The sequence below is a fragment of the Vulpes vulpes genome, chromosome 14, assembly GCF_048418805.1.
Source record: "Vulpes vulpes isolate BD-2025 chromosome 14, VulVul3, whole genome shotgun sequence".
Lineage (NCBI taxonomy): Eukaryota > Metazoa > Chordata > Mammalia > Carnivora > Canidae > Vulpes > Vulpes vulpes.
Window position 1 is genome coordinate 101,292,898 of NC_132793.1, and position 26,830 is coordinate 101,319,727.

A 26,830-nucleotide genomic window follows, 5' to 3' on the forward strand; every position below is an offset into this window, starting at 1 on the left:
AGTGCGCGCCCGCGGCCGCCAGGGGGCGGGTCTTGGCGAGGAGCGACGGGTCTTGGCGCCAATCGCTGGGCTGCTCCGCCTTCGGGCTCGATTTGAAATTCCGCGGAGGGCTAACGGCTCGGAGCCCCGGCTTGGAGCGGGACTGTGGTGCCTGTGCGAGGTTGCTGTGCTCAGCTCCGCGTGGAGGAGGTCTGGGGCCTCGACGGTCGGCTGCTGGGAGCGTCCGCCATGAGGAGGAGGTGCGGGTTGCAGGAGGGTCGAGGGAGCGACGCCTGGCCCGGGAGCGGGGGGCCCCGAGGCGGCCCCGGGGCGCGGGGGGGTACGTGAACGGGCGCCGAGTGCAGCCGGGGCGCGGCCGGCGGGGCTGGGTGGCGCTGAGCTGGCGCAGGTGCGAGGGGCCCCGGCGCGGCAGGGCAAGGCCTGCAGTGCCCGGGCCCGGCGGGGGCCCCCCACACCCCGACGCCCGGGAGGCCCCGACGCTCCGAGCGTCCGCGAGCCCCGCCCGCCCGCCTGCCTCCCTCCGATGCTGCCTCTCGGCTCGGCACCCGCGCAGCCGCTCTTGGTGGGCCGCTCCCTCGCCTGTCTTTAAATAACGCGTCAGGTCGTTGATCCGCGAGTCCTCCGCGGGGTCGGACTGCCGCGCTAACGTCCCCGACTTGGACAGGGAGCCGGGTTCCCTTGGGAGTCCAGAAACTCCACTAAGGAGTCCCTCGCCACGCCGAATGTCCGCTGTCTCTTCACCGGTCTCTGCTCCGTTTTTCCCTCCGTAGCACTTACTGCCCTTTACTGGAAGGTTTGCTTATTTGTCACTTTTGTTGTTGTTGTTATTACTGTGTAAACTCCAAAAGGACAGAGATGTCAGTTCTCTAAAGTCATAATACCAAGGGTATAGGGCTTTTGTGTGGAGTGGTGAGAACGTTAGCCCTGCTTTTTGGAAGCGGTGGGTGAGGCACTGAGATGATTCATTACTGGTTGGTAGTTACTGGTCAGGCTGGTCATTCTGTGGCTGTAGAAGCTGCTGCTGCTGCTTCCCTGATTTCGAATTCTCATCGTTCTTTTTCAGGTGGCTTGCCTTCCAGAGAATGGAAAATGAGTACAAATCATGGTACCATTGTAAAAACAGCCAGGGTTTTTTGTTTTGTTTTTAAAGGTTTTATTTATTTATTCATGAGAGACGCAGAGAGAGGGACAGAGACACAGGCAGAGAGAGAAGCAGGCTCCATGCAGGGAGCTCCATGCGGGACTCGATCCCGGATCCCCAGGATCACGACCTGAGCCAAAGGCAGATGCTCAACCACTGAGCCACTCAGGTGGCCCAACAGCCAGGGTTTTATTTTATTTTAATTTTTTTATTTATTTATGATAGGCACACAGTGAGAGAGAGAGGCAGAGACATAGGCAGAGGGAGAAGCAGGCTCCATGCACCGGCAGCCCGACGTGGGATTCGATCCTGGGTCTCCAGGATCGCGCCCTGGGCCAAAGGCAGGCGCTAAACCGCTGTGCCACCCAGGGATCCCAACAGCCAGGGTTTTAAAATTAATGTCAGTAACTGCTGTTATTTATTTATTTTTAAAATTTTATTTATTTATTTATGAAAGACACAGAGGCAGAGACACAGGCAGAAGGAGAAGCAGGCTCCACGTAGGGAGCCCCACGCGGGATTCGTTCCGGGTCCCCAGGATCACACACCCTGGGCTGAAGGCAGCGCTAAACCGCTGAGCCACCAGGGCTGCCTAGTAGCTGCTGTTATTTCTATTAAAAAGAAAAAAAAACCCACATAATTTGCAGTTTTGGTTTGTGACTTAATTGAAAAACTTAGATATGTTTACTAATTAAGTTAGCTAAATTAGGAGCACCTGTGGTACCTGGGTCCTGGGATCAAGGGATACAACAGACTCCTTGCAGGAAGCCTGCTTCTCCCTCTGCTTATCTCTTGTCTCTGCCTCTCTCTCTCTCTCACTCTCTCTGTGTCTCTTATGAATAAATTAAAATACAAACTTAAAAAAATTTAGCCAAATTACTTTTTACAGAATTAAAGGGCATGAGATTTGTAGATTTCAGGCCCAATTAAAACCAAAAACCAATTATCTGTACAGCAAATGGACCACTAACCTCCAGTGGATAGGTGGGCCACTAACTAAAAGCACTCTGCAGATAGTTGTTAAAATGAAAAGGTTAACCACCCCTTGGATTCTGTTACTTGAACAAATCTTAATGGGCCAGTTGGAAGATGGGTATTTGGAATTAATAAATCTTCTAGTTCTCCAGTAGTTTTCAGAGAATTAAAAGACGTTCCACCCTTGACAACATTTATTCTGATTCTTGTATCATCCTGATACCTTTCTTTAATTCCTAAGATTAGCCTTAACTTTCAAAAGACAATTTGACTCTTCCCCAGCTCTACTGCCACCACCCTGGTCCAGGTCACCACCATTATCTCTTGTGTTCCACTAGCCTTTTTTTTTTTTTTTTTTAATTTATGATAGTGACACACAGAGAGAGAGAGGCAGAGACATAGGCAGAGGGACAAGCAAGCTCCATGCACCGGGAGCCCGATGTGGGATTCGATCCCGGGTCTCCAGGATCGCGCCCTGGGCCAGGCGCCAAACCGCTGCGCCACCCAGGGATCCCCTCCACTGGCCTTTTAACTGGTCTTCCTGCTTCTGCCTTGGCCTCCTGAAGCTTATTGTCAACACAGGAGCCACAAAGCTCCATGCCTTATCTTCTATTCAAAATCCTCCAGTGAGTTCATATTTTAGTGTAAAAGCCTCTACCTTTTTCAAAGGCCTCTGGAGTCCTAACTGTACTGTACTCCAGTCATACTAGAGTCCTTGCTCTTTATGGAACCTACCAGGCACCATCCTACCTCAGGCATTGGCATTTGCGGTTTCCTCTACCTAGATCTCTTCTTGCCCCACATCTTCCATGGCTTGATTCCTTGCCTTCTTAGGCCTTTGCTCGGAGATCACCCCAGGGAGGCCTTTCCTGACCAATCTTTTAAAAACTGCAACTCCCCTTTTCTATACCTTAGTACCCCTTTCACTATTTGATTTCTCTCCATAGCGCTTATTATGATTTAATGTAAGATTTGCTTATTTATCACTGTTGTTACTAGAATGTAAACTCCAAAAGGGCAAAGATGTCAGTGTAGAATCCCCAACACTTAAATGCATCTTACATATAATGAACTTTCATGTAGTTTTTTTTTTTTCCTAAGATTTTATTTATTTGACAGAGCCAGAGAGCATAAGGGATGGGGGATGGCAGAGGGAGAAGGAGAAGCAGGCTCCCCATTTAGCAGGGAGCCCCATGCAGAGCATGATTCCAGGATCATTACCTGAGCCAAAGGCAGACGCCCCTCTAGTATTTTTTTTTTTTTGAATTTTTATTTATTTATCATAGTCACAGAGAAAGAGAGAGAGAGGCAGAGACACAGGCAGAGGGAGAAGCAGGCTCCCATGTACCGGGAGCCCGACGTGGGATTCGATCCCGGGTCTCCAGGATCGCACCCTGGACCAAAGGCAGGTGTTAAACCGCTGCGCCACCCAGGGATCCCCCCTCTAGTATTTTTTTAATGAATAATGTTTCAAAAAAGTTGTAGGATACCTCCGTGCATTGTCTATGAATGATGCTCTTGGTGCAATTATATACTTACTGCCTATAGATTCAGGTAATTTCCTAAAAGGTACAAATTTGAGATTTTAGGTGACGCCTGGGGGCTCAGTGGTTGAGGGTCTGCCTTTGGCTCTGGTTGTGATCCTGGGGGTCCTGGGATTGAGTCCCACATCCAGCTCCCTGCAGGGAGCCTGCTTCTTCTGCCTATGCCTCTGCCTTTCTCTGCCTGTCATGAATAAGTAAATAAAATCTTTTTTTTTTTAAATGGAGATTTGGGGCACCTGGGTGGCTCAGTGGTTGAGTATCTGCCTTGGGCTCTGGTCGTGATCCCGGGATCTAGTCCCACATCAGGCTCCCCACCGGGAGCCCGGGATCAAGTCCCGCGTCAGGCTCCCGGCATAGAGCCTGCTTCTCCCTCTGCCTGTGTCTCTGCCCCTCTCTCTCTCTCTCTCTCTCATGAATAAATAAAATCTTTAAAAAAAAAAGATTAAAAAAATGGAGATTTTTGTTCTTATAACGTATCACCGAAAAGCTGAAGTTAGTTAAAAAATACCTCCCACAAAGGACACAAACAGATATAAAAAGGTCTAATTTAAAAAAAAAAAAAAAAAAAAAAGGTCTAATTTTTCCAGTCTCAAGAATCTGTCACTGGACTGGAAAAGATCTCAAATGGTCTTTTTTTTTTTTTTTTTTTTTTTTAAGATTTATTTTTATTTATTTATTTATGATAGAGAGAGAGGCAGAGACGCAGGCAGAGGGAGAAGCAGGCTCTATGCCGGGAGCCTGACGCGGGACTTGATCCTGGGACTCCAGGATCGCACCCTGGGCCAAAGGCAGGCGCGAAACCACTGAGCCACCCAGGGATCCCCTCAAATGGTCTTTTAAATGATTTCTTACCTTTTGCGTAGCATGCAGTTTGATGGATTTTAGTATATTCGTAGAGTTGTATAGTTATCACCACAGTCAGTTTTAGAATGTTTTTATCATCCTTTCCAAAACCCCACACCCATTAAAAGGTCAGTCCCTTTTCCCACCTTCCGTCCTTACCCCCCACTCCACACAACAGCTAATCTGTGTCTGTTTCTGTAGATTTGCCTATTCTGGATATTTCATATGAATGGAATCCTATGATAATGTCATTTGCGATTGGCTTCTTTCACTCGGCATAATGTTTTCCAGGTTTATTGCCAGATAAGATTCCATTGGATAGGTATATCACATTTACCTTATTCAGTAGTTGATGGCTATTTGGGGTTGTTTCTACATTTTGTCTATTGTAGAAATGCTGCTATGAATGTGAGTTTTGTGTGGGCATGTTTTCATTTTTCTTGGGTAAATATCTAGGAATGGAATTTCTATGTTAAATAGTAACTGTTCAATTGAGGAACTGCTAGACTGTTTTCCAAGGATATTTGCACCATTTTGTGTTTCCCACCAGCAGTGTATGTAGGCTTCTGTTTTCTCCACATCCTTGTCAATACTTGTTGCTGTCTTTTCTTTTAACGTTGTTTTTTAATTATAGTCATCTTGGTGCCTGGGAAGTGGTATCTCTTTGTGATTTTGATTTGCATTTCACCAGTGGCTAGTGATGTTGAGTGTGTTTTCACATGCTTATTGGCCATTATAGATCCTTGGAGAAATGTCTATTCAGATTCTTTTCCCATTGTGTTAGTTTTTTATTGTGTAGAAAAATGATCACTTTACCCTCTTGACGGTTTTACAGAGCTAGGCAGCACTGCTTATAAATCTATTTGTCAGTATGTGAGAGCTTATAAACCGAAGGTAGCTGGAAGTAAGTCATAATGAGCCTTTGTCAGGAACTTAAGGCCATTCCTTTTACATTTATTGAATAATCACTGTGCATTAGGGTCTAGTAAAATGAAGATGGATAAGATTTGGCAGTCCTTGCCCTTGAGTCTATGATCTACAGTGTGGATGGGGGCAGTGATGGAGGAAATGATGATGCGGAATCCATGGCTGTCCAGAGAAGGCGATGGCAGGTGGAAGGTAATGTATAGAAGCATGGCAGCATGGATAACTGAGTTCAGCAGTTGGTTGAGTGAGGGGCCTGTCCGGGGAATGCTCAAAAGTTGAGTTGGCTGGAGTATTAGGGAGTGAGGGGTGAGGGATTAAGAGATAAACCTGAAAAGAGGTTTTATTCTAATTTAACTTAATTTATTTGAGAGAGAGAGAGCACTAGAGAGAGAGCAAGCACGAGTGGGGGGTAAATGAAGAGGGAGAAGCAGGCTCCCCACTGAGCAAGAAGCCTGATGTGGGACTGGATCCCAGGACCCCAGAATCATGACCTGAGCTGAAGGCAGTTGCTTAACCGATTAAGCTGCCCAGGCTCCCCAGGAGAGATTTTTAGAAAGCCTTTCCTTTGAAGACAGTTGAACTGTTTCCTGAGGGCAATGGGAAACTTTGAAGGGAGTAATTTAGCAGAGGCCTGATTGGATTTTGTTTTCCAGAGAACCTATCTGTCCTGTGGAGATTGGCTAGGGTAGAGTGGGCCAGTTAGACTAGAAGAGACTATAGAGCACTCCCTGAAATAGTGACCCTCAGAGCAGTGCCCCAGGCTGGTCTGGTTTCACACCAGGGTTTTGCATTCAGATGGACTATGACATGACCACAGATTAGGTCTTGTAGGTTATTTTTAATAAAATACAAAGATTAGGATTTTGATTTATGCATTCTTTTTGTCTTAAAAATTGAAGTGTCTGGGGAAGCTCTGTGGTTGAACTTTAATTGAGATTAGAACAAAAGTTAATTGAAATTAAATAAATACCTTATTATTATTATTTTTTTTTAAGTTTTTATGTGTTCAAGAGAGAGGCAGAGACACAGGCAGAGGGAGAAGCAGGCTCCATGCAAGGAGCCCAATGTGGGACTCGAAGCCGGGAATTTGGCTTCACGCCCTGAGCCAAAGGCAGATGCTCAGCCACCGAGCCACTCAGGTGTACCGAAATAAATGCCTTAACTACCTGTTAACATTTCTTTTTTTTAAGATTTTATTTATTCATGAGAGACAGAGAGAGAGGCAGAGACACAGACAGAGGGAGAAGGAGGCTCCATGCAGGGAGCGTGACGTGGGACTCAATCCAGGGTCTCCAAGATCACACCCTGGGCTGAAGGCAGCACTAAACTGCTGAGCCACCTGGGCTGCCCCCGTTAACATTTCTAAAATGGAGTACAGTAGATTCTTTAAAAACACTTTGTTATCTGGGTATTGATATTGGCCATCTGGTATAGACAACTGGTGTTTGTGCCAAAACTTTTCTTCATCTAGGACAGGCAACCTTTAAATTGGGACTTTTTGGCTAGAGAAATGTCTTAGATATGAAAATATTAAAACGTATGAAGAAACTGCTGTTGTTGGAGATCTAGGCTGGTGGCTCATTGAACCTCCAGATAGACCCTGAGGCACAAAGGAGGCCAATGAGAGCTTCTAGTCCCCTCACAAGAAGAGCTTAAGTGATTTATTTGTTTTTAGGCTTCACTGCTGACTGGTGGCAAAGCATATCCACATTCTAGTTTCTCTGGTGCCAGAGCAGTGTCCTTGTTATCCATTTGTATCTATGAAAGGAGAGAAAATTTCTGTTCTGTGAGTGTTATGTGAAGCAGACTAATAGTTATCATTTTTATTTATTTATTTTTTATAACATTTATTTATTTATTTTTAATTTTTTTTAAATTTATTTATTTATGATAGTCACAGAGAGAGAGAGAGAGGCAGAGACACAGGCAGAGAGAGAAGCAGGCTCCATGCACCGGCAGCCCGACGTGGGACTAGATCCCGGGTCTCCAGGATCGTGCCCCGGGCCAAATGCAGGCGCCAAACCGCTGCGCCACCCAGGGATCCCCTAGTTATCATTTTTAAAGTAAACTTTTTTTTTAAATTTTTTATTTATTTATGATAGTCACACACAGAGAGAGAGAGAGAGAGAGAGAGGCAGAGACATAGGCAGAGGGAGAAACAGGCTCCATGCACGGGGAGCCCGACATGGGATTCGATCTCGGGTCTCCAGGATCGCGCCCTAGGCCAAAGGCAGGCGCCAAACCATTGCACCACCCAGGGATCCCTAAAGTAAACTTTTTTAAAGATAAAATACAAGGTGCCCAGTTAAATTTGCATTTCAGATAAAAATGTTTTAAAACTTTTTGTAATTGAAGAATAACATACAGAAAAGTGCATAAATCTAAGTGCAAAACTCAGTAGATTTTCAGTCAGCACACACCTATATAATCAGTGCTCCTTTTGGCCCTGTCCAGTTACCACCTCTGAAGACAATGGTGACCACCACCCTGACTTCTGAAAGCATACCTTAGTTTAGCCTGTTTTGAATTTTACATACATGGAATCACACAGTGATTGTGATTTTGATTTTCATTTCACCAGTGGCTAGTGATGTTGAGTGTGTTTTCACATGCTTATTGGCTATTATATATATTCTTTGGAGAAATGTCTTTTTTTTTTTTTTTTTTTTTAGATTTTATTTATTTATTCATGAGAGACACACAGAGAGAGGCAGAGACACAGGCAGGCTCCATGCAGGGAGCCCAAAATGGGACTTGATCCCTGGTCTCCAGGATCACGCCCCGGGCTGAAGGCATCACTAAACCGCTGAGCCACCAGGGCTGCCCGAAATGTCTATTCTTGATGCTCATCTTGCTTTTTTCATCCAAACTAAATTTCCTTTTCTTCCTCAAATTTTTTTGTTTTTCCATGTTTTGTTTTACCTCCTTTTTTTTTTTTTTTTAAGGTTTTATTTGATAGAATGCACGAGCAAGCAGGAGGGAGGGGCAGAAGGAGGGGTGAATCTTAAGCAGGCTCAGTTCCAAGTCGGGAGCCTGAGGCAAGGCTTGATCTCACAACCTGGAGATCTAGCTGAAAATCAAGTGTCAGACACCTAACTGACTGAGTCACTCTGGCGGCCCCTTACCTCTCTCTCTCTTTTTTTTTTTAAGATTAAGGTATAATTTATACAGAAAAATTGACTCATTTTACTTGTACTGTTGAATTTTGTTTTTTGTGTTCAGTTAGGTAATCACTAAGAACTAGGACCATTTTATCACCCTAAAAACGTTTGCTTGGTCCTTTGTGCAGTTGATCTTCTGCTCTGACCCCAGGCTTTCTTTCACTATAGTTTTGTTTTCCTAGAATATCATAAAATGGAATCATAGTATGTAGTCTTTTTGGACTTGACTTTTTTCATTTGGCATAGTTCAGCATAATGTTTCTGAGATTGATCCATGTTGTGTATTCATTGCTGTGTTACTCCATTGTAGGAATGTACTGTCTGTTCTGTTGATGTACATCTGGGTTGTTTCTACCCTTTTTTTTTTTTTTTTTTAAGATTTTATTTGAGATCGAGTGAGAGAGAGAGCACGAGTAATGGGAGAGGCAGAGGGAAAAGGAGAAGTAGGCTCTCCCCTGAGCTTGGGAGCCCAACGTGGGGTTCAATCCCAGGACCCTGAGATCATTACCTGAGCCAAAGGCAGATTTGTTTAACCGACAGAGCCACCCAGGCACTCCTGGGTTGTTTATACTCCTATGCTATTATGAGTAGTGCTGCTCTGATCATTCCTGTGCATGTCTTTTTTTTTTTTTTTAATTTATTTATTCATAAGAGACACAGACTGAGAGAGAGAGAGAGAGAGAGAGAGAGGCAGAGACACGGGCAGAGGGAGAAGCAGGCTCCATGCAGGGAGCCAGATGTGGGATTCGATCCCAGGACTCCAGGATCACACCCTGGACCGAAGGCAGGCGCCAAACCGCTGAGCCACCCAGGGATCCCCCTTGTGCATGTCTTTACTGCATACATGTACGTTTCTGCTGGACTTGCATGTAGAAGTGGAACTGCCAGGCCCAGCTTTAATGGAAGCTGCCAGCAATTTTTAAAGTGGTTGTACCAGTTTACACTCCAGACCAATAGTATATGAAAGTTCTCATTTTTAGATCCTCGTCAATACTTGATGTTTGTCTTTTATAACTTTAGCCACTCTGTAAGTCAGTAATTGTAACTTAAGAACAACAAAATTTGCAGGATGCCTGGGTGGCTCAGCGGTTGAGCCTCTGCCTTTGCCCCAGAGCGTGATCCTGGAGTCCCGGGATTGAGTCCCACATCAGGCACCCTGCAGGGAGCCTGCTTCTCTCTCTACCTATATCTCTGCTGCTCTGTGTCTCTCATGAATAAATAAATAAAAATCTTAAAAAAAAAACAAAAAATTGTAGTAAAATGCCAGTTTTATAGGAGCTTTTCACAAAGCATGCTCTTGTGTTAGGTGAGCGTTTATTTTGTCTGGTTTATCTTTCCTTTTTAACTAATCTCTACACCTAGCCTGGGGCTGGAACTCACTGTCCTGAGATCCAGAGTCCTGTGTTCTCCTGACTAATCCAACCAGAAACACCCTGTCTGGTTTTTCTTTTATCATTCTGTATTGTGCTATCATAGGTAGAATTGTTGATAAATCCCAGCTTCTGAGTATCATTGATACTGAATTTCTGGGGCATCTGAGTGGCTCAGTTGGTTGAGCATCTGACCTTTGATCTCAGCTCAGGCCTTGATCCTGGGGTCATGGATTCAAGCCCCATGCTGGGCATAGAGCCTACTTAAAAAAAAAAAAAAAGATTGAATTTCTACAATATAAGGTGATGGTGAATTTTACTTTGCCAATGTTGTGTTTAGGAGAACAGTGATTAAAGCTGAATGCTTGTTTTCAATTTGTTTTAGCCTGAGGCCACTGAGAAACTAGTATGTTTAGTTTCTATAAATCTTCCTTTTAGTCTGGAGGCAGTGGCTGATGTTACTGGCTTCTCTTTTGCTTTTCAGTGAGGTGCTGGCGGAGGAGTCAATAGTATGTCTCCAGAAAGCTCTGAATCACCTTCGGGAAATCTGGGAATTAATTGGGATTCCAGAGGACCAGCGGTTACAAAGAACTGAGGTTGTAAAGAAGCATATCAAGGTGAGTTGAGTAGTACTGGTCTCTTTCCTGTGGGACAGTAGTATGGATACTGATGTCTCATTGGAGATAGTTGTAAACAGACACTAGGATGTCACAGGCTCTTCCTGTTTGTTTTTTAAAAAGATTTTATTTATTTGACAGCACAAGTGGGGAGCCTGGCCGGCAGAGGGAGAGGGAGAAGCAGGGAGCCCAACATGGGACTTAATCCCAGGACCCCAGGCCATGACCTGAGCTGAAGGCAGATGTTTAACCAACTGAGCTACCCAGGCATAAAACCATCTGGTTTTGTTTCTGTTTAAGTTTATTCTTTTCTTTTTTCTTTTCTTTCCTTTTTTTTCTTTTCCTTTCTTTCCCTCCCTCCCTCCCTTCCTTCTTTCCTTGTTTTATTTATTCATGAGAGACACACAGAGAGAGGCAGAGACAGGTAGAGGAAGAAGCAGTCTTCCAGTGGGGATCCTGATGCGGGACTCAATCCCAGGACCCTGGGATCATGACCTGAGCCAAAGGCTTCGATACGCAACCACTGAGCCACCCAGGCACCCCCCACCCCCTCCATTTAAGTCCTTTCTTAAGAATTTGAAATTATGAAAGTTGGCTTGGGTTTTTTTCCCCTTTGGCCCCATACTTTTATGGGACTGTTTTCTCTCCCGTAGGATCTCCTGGATATGATGATTGCTGAAGAGGAAAGCCTGAAGGAAAGGCTCATCAAAAGCATATCCGTCTGTCAAAAAGAGCTCAATACCCTGTGCAGTGAGTTACACGTTGAACCATTTCAGGTATGTGGTGGGGCCTCTGGCTCCTGCTTGGGTCTGATATTTAGGAAGGAACTCTGACTTGGGGGTGCAGGTGAAAAGTTTCCTTATATAGAGTTCTGGCCATAAAAAGTGGGGAGAATATACCACCTAGTTAGTTCCAGCAGAGTAACTTTCACTTCTGTAAAGAGTTGCCCTCTTGAGAGATGGAGCCACTAATAAGTGTTGCAATGCTTTGATTAAAAAGAAGCTTCTTTGGGGCACCTGGATGGCTTGGTAGTTGAGCATCTGCCTTTGGCTTGAATCATGGTCCCTGGGTCCTGGGGTCGAGTCCTGCATCGGGTTTCCTGTGGGGAGCCTGCTTTTCCCTCTGTCTGTGTCTGCCTCTCTGTATTTCTCATGAGTAAATAAATAAAAACTTAAAAAACAATAAAAAATAAGCTTCTTAAAATTTTTTTTTAATTTTAAGGTAAACCTAGGTACAGATGGTACTATGCTATTCTTTCTCTGAAAGAAAATGAAAAGCATTACCTAGGAAGCAAAAGTGACTAGTGATATAAGGGAAAGTTGCCAAAAAACCTGCCTTTTTGGTTTTTTTCATACCACGGTTAGTTGCATACTACTGAACCAGCCAAACTGGCTACTTGAGAAGAAATGTCTCAAAAGCTGGAGTGTCTGGAGACTGTAGTTAGATTCCAAGCATGCATGACTGTCTGTGTACCAGGCTAAGAGGTTGGTATTTTGTGGTCCAGCACAAGGCAAGGTGGAATGAGGATGCCAGCAAGGATGAAATGAGTAACAGATAGGATAGAGGTCCAAAACGTGTCCCTGGTTAGAACCAGTAACACTAGTGTTGGGATCATAAAAATGAAAAACAGTGTGAAGCTTGGGGAAGTGATTAGAATAGCTGTGACTGCAGGGCCTCATGGCTCTAAGATTCTTGAGTCCCTCTCCCTGTTACAGGAAGAGCTGCCCAGGTATCTCGATGGAGTCAGCCTGGGAGGGAGGCCGCGTTCATTCATCTGATTTTAGTTACTTATTAGAGCATGAGTTGGGGGGTAGGGGTAGAGGGAGAGAGAGAAGCAGACTCCTTGCTGAGCAGGGAGTCCAGTGTGAGACTCAATCCCAGGACCCTAGGATCATGGCCTGAACCGAAGTCAGACACTTAACTGAGCCACCTAGGGGCCCCTGGGAGACCACCTTCAAAGGGTAAAGGATAATTCATACCTGGAAGCCAAGAGCAATCATTCAGACCATGACATCATAGGAATTTCTTGGAATCTACAGGAAAAATTATATATACATATATTGATCATATAGATAGATAGATTTTAGATGAATAGTTTCTTCAGTTTTTTTTTTTTAACTTTCAGTATGAAATTAGGTGATAAGTTAGATATACAGTGATATATTTCCCTTATTCATGAGAGACAGAGTGAGAGAGGCAGAGACACAGGCAGAGGGAGAAGCAGGCTCCATGTAGGGTGCCTGATGTGGGATTTGATCCTGGGACTCTGGGATCACGCCCTGAGCTGAAGGCAGACACTCAACCACTGAGACACATAGGCGCCCCAATACATTTTCCTTAAATTATGACAGTTTTTGTTCACCAATGTTGAATAAAATTGTGTAAATTTTTAAATCCTATAATTGCCACTTTCTCCCCGTTAATCAGTTGGAGTAGAGCAAGGACTATTAATTTTTATTGGTTAGGTGATGTTCTTAGGATTATTAGGATGAGCATCATATTATAAGCTAAATATACTACCCTGAAAACTCAAAGCAAGCTTTCCAGCCACTTTCTACCTCTTGCAAAAGTGCCCCTGGTACCTTTCCTTTTTCTTGACTTCTTTAGGAGATCCTCTTTTGTGCCATATTTTGTTGGCCATGAGTTGACTTATTTGTAAGTTTAACTAAAAGTCTGCCATCCTAGCTCTCTTCCGTTGTCCTCTTCATTTGAAGAAATCTACTTGGAACCTTATCACAATGGTACTTTGTCTCCTGCAGGAAGAAGGAGAGACGACCATCTTGCAGCTAGAAAAGGATTTGCGCACTCAGGTAGAACTGATGCGAAAACAGAAAAAGGAGAGAAAACAAGAACTGAAACTACTTCAAGAACAAGATCAAGAGCTGTGTGAAATTCTTTGCATGCCCCACTATGACATCGATAGCAGCTCAGTTCCCAGCTTAGAAGAACTGAACCAGTTCAGACAACACGTGGCCACATTAAGGGAAACCAAGGTAAGTGTTTGCATTCATACTTCATAAAAGTCGGTTTTAACTTTCCTGTAGGTACTTGTAATCATTTTTTTTATAGGCATCTAGACATGAGGAGTTTGTCAACATAAAGAGGCAGATCATACTGTGTATGGAAGAATTAGATCACACCCCAGACACAAGCTTTGAAAGAGATGTGGTGTGTGAAGATGAAGATGCCTTTTGTTTATCTCTTGAGAATATTGCAACACTACAGAAGTTGCTTCGGCAGGTAATGACTAATCACATTGTGGTCTGGGATCTCCAGTGTCCAGTGATTTGAAAAAACTTGACAGTTTTTTCCTTTAGTCTTAAATAAGCACTGTAAGTTAAAAGAGTGAGGGAGGATAAAGATATTAAATGAGGGGGTGCCTGGGTGGCTCAGCAGTTGAGCATCCCTTCAGCTCTGGGGGTGATCCTGCAGTCCCAGGACGAGTCCCACATCGGGCTCCCTGCATGGAGCCTGCTTCTCCCTCTGCCTCTCTCTCTCTCTGTGTGTCATGAATAAATGAATAAAATCCTTAAAAAAAAAAAAAAAAGATAGTAAATGATGCAACCTTTTTTTTTTAACATTTATTTCTGGCTCTAAGAATATGAAATTGAAATTTCGGATGAAATAATATTAGTCATATGAATGAGCTAGTGTTCTTTTTTTTTTTTAACATGTTATTTATTCATGAGAGACAGAGAGAGGCAGAGACACAGGCAGAGGGAGAAACAGGCTCCATGCAGGGAGCCTGACTGGGACTCAATCCCGGGTCTCCAGGATCACGCCCCAGGCTGAAGGTGGCATTAAGCTACTGGGGCTGCCCAGTGTTCAATTTTTTTAATTAAAAATCTAAATCCTAATTCTTGGGGTTTGAGATCCTACCATAATGATAGCTATACGGTTTGTGTTCCAAGTCATGAAAACACACCTCTTCACAGTCTAGTAAAAGTGCTTTTCTGTGTGGGTCCAGACATTTCTTTGCAGGAAGCTATAGGGCTGGCCTTTGTGTTGCTATCTTTGCCATAATCATTGGCTCTCCTTGCTATAGCTGGAAATGAGAAAATCACAAAATGAAGCAGTGTGTGAGGGTCTGCGAGCTCAGATCCGAGAACTCTGGGACAGGTTGCAAATACCTGCAGAAGAGAGAGAAGCTGTGGCCACGGTTATGACTGGATCAAAGGCCAAGGTCAGGAAAGCGGTAAGAAATCCAATGGGCAGAGGGTCAGCAGTCGCAACTAGTGTCACGTGTATTGTCTTTACCAGCGTCTGCCTCAAGTGAGCCTGTTTTTAAGGCAAGCATTAGACCAGGGTGGCCGTAGCCAGCTTATTATCTTCTCTCCTTTGTGTACATTTCTTAGGTTTCTGGCTCCCATGGTATCAGTGTTATAAAAAGTGTCTGTTGGGGCACCTGAGTGGCTCAGTGGGTTGAGCACCTGACTCATGATTTCTCTTCAGGTCATGATCTCAGTGTCATGGGATTGAGCCCCAGGCCCAGCACGGAGCCTGCCTGAGATTCTCTCCCTTACCCTCTGCCATTTCCCTGCTCTCATGCTTGCTCTCCCCACCCTCCACCTCCAAAAAACTGTTGATTTAACTCTGTAGCTTTGTGTTACAATTTTATTTGAATGGGTGGGGTGTGGGGCATGGACTTTTGAACTTTTGCCTTCCTATGTGAAAGCAAACTATGGCAAGCACCTTTACTAAGTCTCTGTTACAGCTGCAATTGGAAGTGGATAGGTTGGAAGAACTGAAGATGCAAAACATGAAGAAAGTGATTGAGGCAATTCGAGTGGAGCTGGCTCAGTACTGGGACCAATGTTTCTACAGCCAGGAGCAGAGACAAGCTTTTGCCCCTTACTATGCTGGTTTGTACAAACAGTGATTTTTTTTTTTTTTTTAAGATTTTATTTATTTATTCATGAGAGACACAGAGAGAGAGGCAGAGACACAGGCAGAGAGAAGCAGGCTCCATGCAGGGAGCCCGATGTGGGACTCAATCCTGAGTCTCTAGGATCAGGCCCTGGGCTGAAGGTGGTGCTAAACCGCTGAGCTACCCGGGCTGCCCAAAACACAGTGCTCTTGTGGCCTCCTCACTTGTCTTTATGAAGGCAGCCATTCACCACGTATTTCCTTTACTGAACAGATAGAGGCACCTTTTCAAGCCTTTTAGCATAAATTGCCATTCCTGTATAATTAACATTTGCAGATGCTGCTAGCAAAGGGTCTCTTGATTTCTGATATAGTAAATCATCACAGTCTGTAGTTGTGAGGCTTGTCTGTCAGGTGCTTACTCTGTGCCAGGCTCAGTGAATCCTCATGTCAAGAGGTGAGGACATGAAGGTACATAAATGTTCAGCAACTTAACCCAGAGGGATGTAGCAAGTGAATAGCAAAGCCCACATCTGAGCCCATGGAGTTCATTCCCAAGAGCTAAATGGAATTCTGGTCTGGCCTGAACTGAGTATGAGATTGTCTACTAAATTTTTAGACATTTTCTGTGAGCAGGATGGAAAGAAAGAATATGAAGGAGACCTAGAACAAGGTCAGAGATGCCCTAAAGCTTTGAGAGTCTTAGCCCTTAGTGCCCCTTCCCCAGGTTGATCATGTGATAGGGCTCGCTTTATCATCTGCAGTCTATACTTACTGCATGTGTCACTTTTACTATAAGGAAGAAGGAAGTTGAAATGAGGGACTAGTAAATTGGGCTACTAAACGCTAGAAGAATTTTTGTAAACTACAAACTACTGGGTCTGTATCTCGCAGAGGACTACACCGAAAATCTGCTCCAGCTCCATGATGCTGAGATTGTGCGGTTAAAAAACTACTATGAGGTCCACAAAGAACTCTTTGAAGGTGTCCAGAAGTGGGAAGAAAGCTGGAGGCTTTTCTTGGAGTTTGAGGTACCACCCCAGCTTCTGTTTCCGTGGAATCTATAATCAGTTGTTAAGGCCTGGCCTGCACAGAGCCAGGGTGCATTCTCCTTTGCTCTCTGCTAGGGTTCTCACACCCTGTCTTTATCACGAAGTCTCTGAATTACCACTAACTCCTCTGTATTTGTGAAGCTTGTACGTGGGACACAGAAGAATACCATCAGTGCCTTCAGGAAAGTAGCATTCCTTGCATGTAGGAAGTCCAGGGCAGCTATGGCTGTTTCACAGCCAGGGGTGCCCCAGGCTTCTCCAGCCCATGCATGGCTCCCCACCCACTGAGAGGTGGACATTATCCTCAGGTCCAAGGTGACTTTAGAACTCTTACTGTTGCACTTTGAGTATTGACCCTCCAGCCCCTCTGAGGGCTCTTCCAGCACCTCTGCCTGCACACCAGCTGCTGCTGAGGCTGGGGGAGCTGCTACCACAGATAAATTCAGGTTCTCCGTACCAAGGAAGGAGATAGTGAATGTTGGGGCCCGTAGTTCATAATATGCTTACATTCCAACTTCGTGGTCTTCTTAGAAAGTTGCCTTTCTAAGTGTTAGGGCACATTTCTATAGTCTGAATTCCATTTCTTCTGACAGACTTGGCACTCGTAGCTTCCCTCTGAACTTTTCAGAGCTAGGGGCTGGGACTTGGATAAGCCAGACGAGACTTGTAGGAGAAAGAAACTCACTCTGAGCTTGAAGAGGCCATTAGAGAATCAGTCAATCCCTTCAAAGTCACAGGCTAGAAACTAGGATTCAAATGGAGAGAGCTGTATGAGGTCTTACAGCTGCTTGAGAACAGATGTTCTAGCCCTCAGCTGCTCCTTAACTTGTGGTTGAAAGCAAGAAGGAAGGGTCTCATTGACATGCCAGTATTTAGGGAAAAATCAGAAACAAATTGCCATCCCCTTCAGTTAGTGTTTATAGGCATTCACCAATCAAGTGGTCTTGATGGGAAACAATTTCTTCATAAGCTTTGCCTCCAAATTGTCAAGATTGTTTCTGGTTTTCTGATTATTTGCTCTGCTTTTTGAGTGTGTAAACCTAATTTATATATACAAATTACAGGCTTAAATACCGTTGTGATACACTGTATACACGATACAGTAACAAGAAGTGGAAAAGAAGCCTAACACTTTACATTTTTACTTGCCCATTTTGTGAGTGTTGATTTCATAAAAACCAGATTATCGGCCTCTTAACTGGGCACATTTAAGCTGCACTGTCAATATGCCAGGAGTAAGTGGGCAGGTAGGGGTGCCACCCTAAGCCCTCCTGAGTGTATAGACCTCTCCCTTGTCCCTCCACGTCTCATTCCCTATAACTGACAGTCATCTTTGACATTAGAACCAAGGGAGGGAACCAATGACATTGTGCATTACACGTTAAAGCGTATATTATTATTTTTTTAAGATTTTATTTATTTATTCATGAGAGACACAGAGAGGGGGGCAGAGACATAGGCAGAGCGAGAAGTAGGCTCCATGCAGGGAGCCTGATGTGGGACTCGATTCTGGGACAACAGGATCGCACCCTGGGCTGCAGGCAGGCTCTAAACCGCTGAGCCACCCAGGGATTCCCTAAAGCGTATATTATTATTATTTTTTTTTTAAGGATAAAAAATATCCTGCTAGCAGGGAGCCTGACGAGGGTGTCGATTCAGGAACCCTGTGATCATGACCTGAGCTAAAAGGAGACAGTTAACTGATTGAACCACCCAGGCACTTCCTATCATACTTTTATTTTTAATTTTTTTAATTTTTATTTATTTATGATAGTCACACACAGAGAGAGAGAGAGGCAGAGACACAGGCAGAGGGAGAAGCAGGCTCCACGCACCGGGAGCCCGACGTGGGATTCGATCCCGGGTCTCCAGGATCGTGCCCTGGGCCAAAGGCAGGCGCCAAACCGCTGCGCCACCCAGGGATCCCCTTATCATACTTTTAGATTAAAAAGGAAACAGTACTTTTCCTACATGCCATTGGATGATCTTGCATATGCCCATAGTACTCACACCCCACTCTCTTCTCTTAGAACACCAGAGTTTCTCACCGCTGACAATGGATGGGAACATAAAACTGAGAGTCTCCTTAATATGTATTAGTTTGACAACTGGGAATCTTAGCAGAAGTAACTAGTCTGACTCTCTCAGGGCTTACTCTAATTAAAAGGTATTTTTCACAGAGAAAGGCTTCAGATCCAAGTCGATTTACAAACCGTGGAGGAAATCTTCTAAAAGAAGAAAAGCAACGAGCCAAGCTTCAAAAAACTCTTCCTAAGGTAATAACTGCCGCTGAGAGTTTTTGGTGCTTGGCTACAAAATACCTTTTTGTATATCCTTTGCTTTGAATTGTCTTGCCCCAGAACTGTCTTCTCTTCCAGTGCTTAGGCAGGGGTGGTAAGTATATACCGAGCCTTCCTGATGTAAGCTTTGAATATCACAGTTTATTGGCTTTCTATGGCTGCCATAGCAAAGTGCCACAGCCCGGATTGCTTAAACAACAGAAATTTATTTTTTCACAATCCTGGAGGCTAGAAGTCTGAGATCAACTATCAATATGGTTGGTTTCTTCTGAGGCCTCTTCGACTTGTGGATGATTTGCCTTCTCCCTGTATCTTCATACGGCTTTTTTTTTTTTAAATTTATTCATGAGAAACACAAAGAGGCAGAGACATAGGCAGAGGGAGAAGCAGAGAACCTGATGTGAGACTGAATCCCAGGACCCTGGGCCTAGGCCCTGAGCCAAAGGCAGATGCTTAACTGCTGAGCCACCCAGGCATCCCAACATGACCTTTCTTCTCTATGTATCTATGTCCATATTTTCTCTTAAGGTCACCAGTCATGTTGGATTAGGACCCATCCAAATGATCTTATTTTTTTTCCCCAAATGACTTCATCTTAACTTCATTACTTGTATGTTCAAAAAAGCCACATTCTGAGGTACTGGGGGTGGTAGGGACTTAAACACAAATTTTAGGAGGGTACAATTCAGCCCATAACATAGGCAAGCTTTTGAAAAAGTGCTGTGAGCTTCATTATGGTTTTTTTTTTTCTGTTTTTTTTTTTTGTTGTTGTTGTTGTTGTTGTTGTTTTAAGATTTTATCAGAGAGAGAGAGTGCACGGGGCGGGGATGGGGGAAGGGAGAGGGACAAGCAGACTCCTCACTGAGCAGGGAGCCTGACACAGGGCCCAATCCCAAGACCCAGAGATCATGACCCAAGCCGAAGGCAGGTACCAGCTAACTGAGGCACCCAGGCACCCCTCCTGTTGTCTATTTTAATAATAATTGTTAGCATTTATTGAATTAAGTACAAGATACTATTGCAGAATATTTTCCATTTATTTATTCATTTAGTTGTCACAACATCCTTATGGAATTGGTATCATTTCCATTTTTGTAGATGAGGAAATGGAGGCCCTGAGAACTTAAGTAACTTGCTCACCTTTTCATAGTCAATAAGCGGTAGATCAGGTCGGAACCCGGATAGTGGTGCTCTTAACATACACTGCCTATTTCATGCTGCTCATCTTCCCCAGTGCTGCCTCCAGCTTTAGGTGCCAAAACCCGAGTTAGACTATGGGTTCTTGCCCTTTCCCACCTTCATGTGTTATGAATAAACTATCCCTAGGCTTTGCTTCCTGGTCACTCTGACCTCTACCCATGTGGGTCTAGCAACCTGAAGTTCTTTTGGCTCATGGTGCTCTGGGGCGGCGTCTTCCTTTGGGAGAATCATTTCATTCAGGCTTTATATCAAAGAGTTGAAATAATTAGCATGTCCTTGTCTGTGGTCTCAGTTGGAAGAGGAGTTGAAGGCACGGATTGAAACATGGGAACAGGAGCATTCGAAGGCATTTGTGGTGAATGGACAGAAATTCATGGAGTATGTGATGGAACAATGGGAGATGCATCGACTGGAGAAGGAACGAGCCAAGCAAGAAAGAGTGAGCGAGCACAGTGTGGGACGAGGGGACAGTGGGATGTGAACAGCCCAGGGTCTCTGTCATGGGTGTGGGGTGGCTGAAGACGTAGCCCCGGGTATAGGGACTTGGCACTAGATTTCTGGCCCTGTTTTGTCCCATCTCACACTTGTTCCCTTCCTGAGATTTATCACTATTGCCTCTGACTTTGACACACAGCAACTCAAGAACAAGAAGCAGACAGAGACAGAGATGCTGTATGGCAGCATTCCCCGAACGCCCAACAAGCGGCAAGGCCTGACGCCTAACAGGCCTGGCAAAGTGCGTAAGGTAAACGTGAGGCTATGAACCGCTGTTTATGGGGGGTGTTGCTGAGGCTAGGACTCTTGGCCACATTTTGCCTTCTGCCCAACAGATGAGAAAGGGTTTCTTAGACCTTCTGGGTTGGATTCACCTAAAAGTATGAATGGAAGACTATACCTAAGGTATAGTAGCATTCAAAGGTTCATCCTGGAATTCCAACAAGTGACCATGGTATTCTGTGAAAGACTTTCTTGTTTAGAAAATGGAATATTCAGCACTCCTTAATCTCTAGAGCAGGAGCTTGGGGAGGATTTTTTAAACTTTTCTTTGATAAATGGAGTAAAGCATTACTTCCCTTCTCTTTCTTCAGCTTATATTTTATAACATATAGCTTAAAAATCACCTCAGGGGTACCCAGCTGGCCCAGCTGGCTCGGTCAGTAGAACATGTGACTCTTGATCTCAGGGCTGAGAGTTCAAGCCCCACATTAGAAGTAGTTTACTTTAAAAAAAAAAAATTGCCTAAAATAAACTCCAAGAGGATCATTGAAAATATCTGGTGTTTCCCCTGTTTTTTAAAAGTTTTTTTTAAGATTTTATGTATTTATTCATGAAAGAGACAGAGGGAGAGGGAGAAGCAGGGCCCTTGCAAGTAGCCTGATGGGGCACTCGATCTTGGGACTCTGGGATCATGCCCTGAGTTGAAGGCAGATGTTCAACTGCTGAGCCACCCAGGCACCCCTAAAAAGGCTTTTAAATAATGTATTTTTACAAACTAGAGATCACATATAATTTGTCTTTTCCCTACCTGGTATTGGTTGTGATTTTTTTTTTCATAGCATTAAACTGTCTTCAAACACATACACATTATTAGCTGTACATTCTGTCCTTATCATTTATTAAACCAGCTCCCTATCATTATTACATCGTGTTTTTTAGATTTTACTTAAGATTTATTTATCATAGTGTGTGCCCATGCTTTTGATCACAACCTGAGCTGAAATCAAGAGTCAGAGACAGTCCACTGACCAAGCCATCTAGGTGTCGGCCACCTAGAGTTTATTATTTTTTTTAAGTTTAGTTTTATTGAGTAAAATTGGCACATAAAGTATATGCTTTAATAAGTTTTGACGTATGTATACATTCTGAAACCATCATGAAACCATCACCACAGTCAAGACTGTGAATACAGCTATTGCACGCAGTTTCTTCCTGCCACTATGTGTTCCCTTACTCTCCCACAGTCCCTGGCAGCCACGGATTTGCTCTGTCACCACTGATTAGTTTGCATTTTCTAACATTTTATATAAATGCACTTATACAGAATGTATTCTTTTTTTGGTTTAGCTTCTTTCATTTAGCAAGGTTTTTGTGAAATTTACCTATGTTGTTGCATATTTAATAGGTCACTCCTTTTTATTGGGGAGCAGTATTCCCTTCCATGACTCAACCACAATTTGCTTGTGCCTGTGCATGGACACTTGGCTTGTTTGTGGTGTTTGGGCTATATTTATATACAGGTCTTTGTATGGATGTCTGCTTTCATTTCTCTTGGGTAAATCCCTAAATATGATAGATACAGAAACAAAACTGCTGTACCATTTTATAGTTCAATCCAGATAGAAATTGGCTTTGAACACTTACCATAGGTGTCCTCAAAGCTCTTAACCATGGAAACCTATATCTTAGACTCTTCCCTAATATTCCTTTCTCTGTAGTGTGGTGAGGGATGGGCTGCTGAGCATGTTATCACACCTCCATAATCTCTGTTCTTCTTAGCTAAACACTACTACCATGTCCAATGCTACAGCCAACAGCAGCATCCGGCCTGCCTTTGGGGGGACAGTCTACCGTTCCCCTGTGTCTCGACTTCCACCTTCTGGCAGCAAGGTTAGTATGCTCTGTGTACAAGGACATCCCCAACACAGCTCCAGCCCATTTATCCAGGTGTCCCACCTGTTGGTTCCAATTTCTAAGATCCCTGGAGTCTGTTTTCATTGAGATGCTGAGAGTGAGCTAGCTTATTTGAGAGGAAAAAAAAAAACAGAATGGTCATTCTGAACCCCATTAGTATCATGGGAATCACTGGGATGTGATTCTGTGGGCTTAGTTCAAAGCCTAATCTTCAGCTGCTGCTCAGTGTTGGCCTAGTGTGTGGATTCCAGTCCAGCGACATGACTGCTAGACAAAGTCGTGGTACTCTCACACAAGGAGAGGTGGGGAATATGTGCTAAATGTGTCTTTCAGGTATTTTACGGACTATGCTCAAAAGAAGAATTCTGCGGGATGCCTGGGTGGCTCAGTGGTTGAGCCTCTGCCTTCAGCTCAGGGCGTGATCTCGGAGTCACATCAGGCTCCTTGTATGGAGCCTGCTTTTTTTTTTTTTTTTTTTTTTTTTTTTATAAATTTTTTTTTTAATTTTTATTTATTCATGATAGTCACAGATTGAGAGGGAGAGAGGCAGAGACACAGGCAGAGGGAGAAGCAGGCTCCATGCACCGGGAGCCCGATGTGGGATTCGATCCCGGGTCTCCAGGATCGCGCCCTGGGCCAAAGGCAAGCGCCAAACCACTGCGCCACCCAGGGATCCCGGAGCCTGCTTTTCTTTCCTGTTTCTGCCTCTCTCTGTGTCTCTCATGAATAAATTTTAAAAATCTAAAAAAATTAAAAAAAAGAATTCTGCAAATCATTAAGAATTCTTTATTTTTTTTATTTATTTTTAAACCAAAAGTAGAAGATTTACAGACCCATGATTAATATAACGATAGTATCAGCCTTTGGCCATTTGCACATGTGCATGCACGTGTTTGTGGTCATTATAAGTATGATGGACAGATTTCTCTTTTCCCTCCAGCCAATCATCACTTCCACTTGTTTGGGGAAAAAAACACCCCAGGCTGGCAGGAACGGAGCCAACAAGGAGAACCTGGAGCTCAATGGCAGCATCCTGAGCGGTGGGTACCCCGCCTTGGCTCCCCTCCAGCGCAACTTCAGCATTAATTCTGTTGCCAGCACCTATTCTGAGTTTGCGGTAATTCACCTTTTCCTAATATCTACCAGTCTCTGGGGAGCACACAGTTGGGGCAGAGTGGGTATTTTCCCAAGGGCACCCAGGCTGTTAGGACAGCTGGAGGCTGAAAATCCCTTTCTTGTCTTGACCATGGCATGGGGTGGGGTGGCTTAAGGGAATACTTAAGAAGGAAGTTGGCAGCAGCAACTTGACATTTAACCTGGATCCTTCTGCCTAAGAAATACCATTCCCTGGCTGCAGGAGGTGACCCTCTGATCACTGGCCTGGTGCTCTCTTGGTGGAGTTCTTGGTAATTGTCGTAATTCTTTGTTCTTAGAAGGATCCATCCCTCTCTGACAGCTCCACTGTTGGGCTTCAGGTCTGTATGGCAACCCCTGCATGTCCCATGTCCATTTTCTAAACTGATCTGTCACGTCTGCTGGCTTAATTCCCGTCTGGGCAAAGGGCTACACTAACCAATAATCTCAGCTGTACTCTCATAGAGCGCTTTTTGTTTGTTTTTTTTACAAAGGAAGCAGGAATTCCTAATGTGGGCCTTAAAAATACTTTGACTCAAGTTCCAACAGCCTAACCTGCTGACTAATAAGATCACTTGTTCAGACTTGAATTGGATTCTCAGCCCTACATAAAGTCAGGCAAAGTTTTTTTTTTTTTTTTAATCACATATTTCACACTAGAAGACCTTCTCCCTCCCTAATTGTGATACCAGCGGCCTCCAATGTGCTGGAAAGGAGAGGCACCATCATGGGAGGGGAGCCCCAGCTGTGTGCTGCCTATCATGAGGTTCTTGGCCTGTGTGCTGATTATTTCCTGGAGTATATGCTTTACTAACCCCTTGGGGCTGAACTGCTAACTTCCTGTCTCCTGTGAGCTCACTGATGCTCGTTTCCTTGCCTCTACCTATTTTATACTACATTGAGCTGCTAAAGCATACATGTGCAGCACTGAAAGAGGTTTTTCCAGGCACTCTTTCCTAGTAACCTGCTCTGTCTTTACTAACACTTAATTGCAGTGCCCCTTTCCTAACTCCCTCAGCCTCTTCCCGTTGAGAGGCAAGACTGCTCCTCACCCATGGGGGGGTCATGGCCTTGAAGCCATCCTGCCAACTCTCGTTGCTGCAGTGACAGAGACTAGGGCACTTGCCCAAGACTAGAGTTTATTTTGAACGTTGAAACTAGCTTTATGTTACAGCACTTTTTTTTTTTTTCAAATTACATGATTGGTATGATTTTATTTAGAGAAGTGAATGTCGCTCTGGCTAGCTGACTGCTGGGCAGAGGGTCCGATGTTCTTTTGCTTGCTTGGTGAGCCAAACCCCAAGTGGATGCTATGGGGCTTAACTGTACCTGCTTATCTTTATGGCAAGACCTAGGGAGGGAGGTTCATCTGGTTTTGGTTGCTATGGCTGGTACTCCAGCAGGAAGCACGAAAGCCAGTAGCCTAACCTCTACTAACGTCTTTCTGTTTCTCTCTAATGGTCATGCATGCTTTACCTTCTTCTATTCCATGTGCTCCAGCATGAGATCAAATCACCAGCAGGTTACAAGGCCCTCAGCCCCAGGGATTGGTAGATAAATGGTCTGGCCCCTTGCTTTATAAAGGGCTCAAAAGACCAAAGGTTGTTGCCTGCCTAGCTTGACAACTCAAGAGAGTTGTGAAATGTAAGGGATTTCTCTTCTGTGAAGTTGTAACAGAATGCACTGGCTAAGGAAAGGGGTCCCAGGGTCCATGTGCACAGACTTAATCTATCACTAATAGAATGGTGCTCAAAGTCTCTCATCTTGTGTTTCTAACAAAACCTGTGCTGGAGAGGGACCTTGGTCTCAGACAAACAGCCCTCAGGGGACTTTGTGCTGACACTTAATTAACCCATGCTTACAAGGGTGGGGCATGCAGGAGAGGGACAGTATTCCCACTGACATTACTTATTTTTCAACAGCGAGAACTTTCAAAGGCTTCCAAATCTGATGCTACTTCTCGAATCCTCAATTCGACCAACATCCAGTCCTGAGAAGTCCTGATGAGTCACCCAGCTTGGCTTCCTGTGCCTAGACTAGATCTAATTATACAGAGGTGGCTTGATTTTTCTTGAGTTTAGGTGTGCTTAAAAATCTAGACAGGTTCCACTACCATGGGCCTAACTTTCAGAAGTGAATGAGTGTTAGAGATGAAAGTCCATCATAGGCTTCACGGGTCTTCAAAAATTTGATTTTGTTTTGACCCAGGAAATAACGTTAAAACCTAGTTTATAGCTGTCAGTGCAAATTTTAGCAGATGGAACCTAATTTCTCTCTCTACCCCATAATTCTACTTGCTGAAGCACGATCAAGGGCTTTTGTTGCATTTTCACCACTGTGTAGGAAAATGATTTTGCCCATCCTCAGGGTATGGGACGTGAAGTAATGTTGGCTTGTTGTACACTTATAATTGGTAATTAACATCTTTTTTGCTTAGGGATGTTCATTTAATGTGATAGCTATGATAGCTTTGCTCTCACCTGAGCTCTGTCTCCACCACACAGGATAGCCTTCCTCCTGATGAGGATGTGTAGGTGTCAGAAGTTGAGATGGCCTGATCTACTGCCAAAGAGGTGACAGGGAGGCTAGAAGCTCCTTTGTTAAATTGTGTACAGTTCTGTTATAGAGTGCAATGCCCTTTGTGGGGATGTGTGTACAAACACACATGCTTGACTGAACTGTTCCTTGAGTGTTCCCCCCCATCCCTGTGCCCACTGTGCTGGACTGCATCTACCCCCTGCAGGTGGCAGCCAAGTTGGGAGGCTGTTGGGTTGGGCCATTTCTGTCCTGGAGACCTGAACTTTGCACATATCAGTACTGGGGAGTTGCTCCTGCTACAGCATCCACATCTTCACTTTCCCTATCGATCACTACTGCTCTCCCCAAAGCACTATTTATTCTTACTCTGTCTGCCTGTGCCAGTACTACTGTCAGCACAGCCAGTGGTTCTCAAGAGCTTACCAGCATGGGTTTGGTCAGAATCAGCCATGCTGTTTATACATGTCCTGTTTTTAAAAAATATAAAATATATTCTTAAAAATAATTAAAGTGTATACTTACCTTTCAAAA

At 44.3% G+C, this 26,830-nt stretch overlaps 1 protein-coding gene across 8 annotated transcripts; it reads left to right on the forward strand.

The window, feature by feature from the left end:
• On the forward strand, positions 1 to 26,830 carry PRC1 (protein regulator of cytokinesis 1). 8 transcript variants are annotated; one of them, XM_072737330.1, is made up of 15 exons: positions 68 to 239; positions 10,446 to 10,578; positions 11,232 to 11,354; positions 13,338 to 13,571; positions 13,648 to 13,818; positions 14,624 to 14,761; positions 15,293 to 15,440; positions 16,339 to 16,475; positions 18,677 to 18,772; positions 20,289 to 20,435; positions 20,631 to 20,741; positions 22,493 to 22,603; positions 23,568 to 23,744; positions 24,061 to 24,102; positions 25,684 to 26,830. In XM_072737330.1, the coding sequence occupies exons 1-15, from the start codon at positions 229 to 231 to the stop codon at positions 25,753 to 25,755; spliced, it is 1,851 nt and encodes a 616-aa protein (XP_072593431.1). In that variant the 5' UTR covers positions 68 to 228; the 3' UTR covers positions 25,756 to 26,830. The 8 variants fall into 8 exon arrangements, with proteins under 8 accessions (XP_072593433.1, XP_025856600.2, XP_072593431.1 ...); XM_026000810.2 differs by having other exon boundaries at positions 80 to 239; positions 14,624 to 14,773; XM_072737332.1 differs by lacking the exon at positions 24,061 to 24,102 and having other exon boundaries at positions 1 to 239; positions 14,624 to 14,773; positions 23,568 to 23,667.

Bases quoted from the DNA above. Each gene is read 5' to 3' on its own strand.
- PRC1 (XM_072737329.1), top strand. The intron at 16,476-18,676 runs GTACCACCCCAG...TATTTTTCACAG, and splicing joins GGCTTTTCTTGGAGTTTGAG to AGAAAGGCTTCAGATCCAAG. The intron at 20,742-22,492 runs GTAAACGTGAGG...TGTTCTTCTTAG, and splicing joins GGCCTGGCAAAGTGCGTAAG to CTAAACACTACTACCATGTC.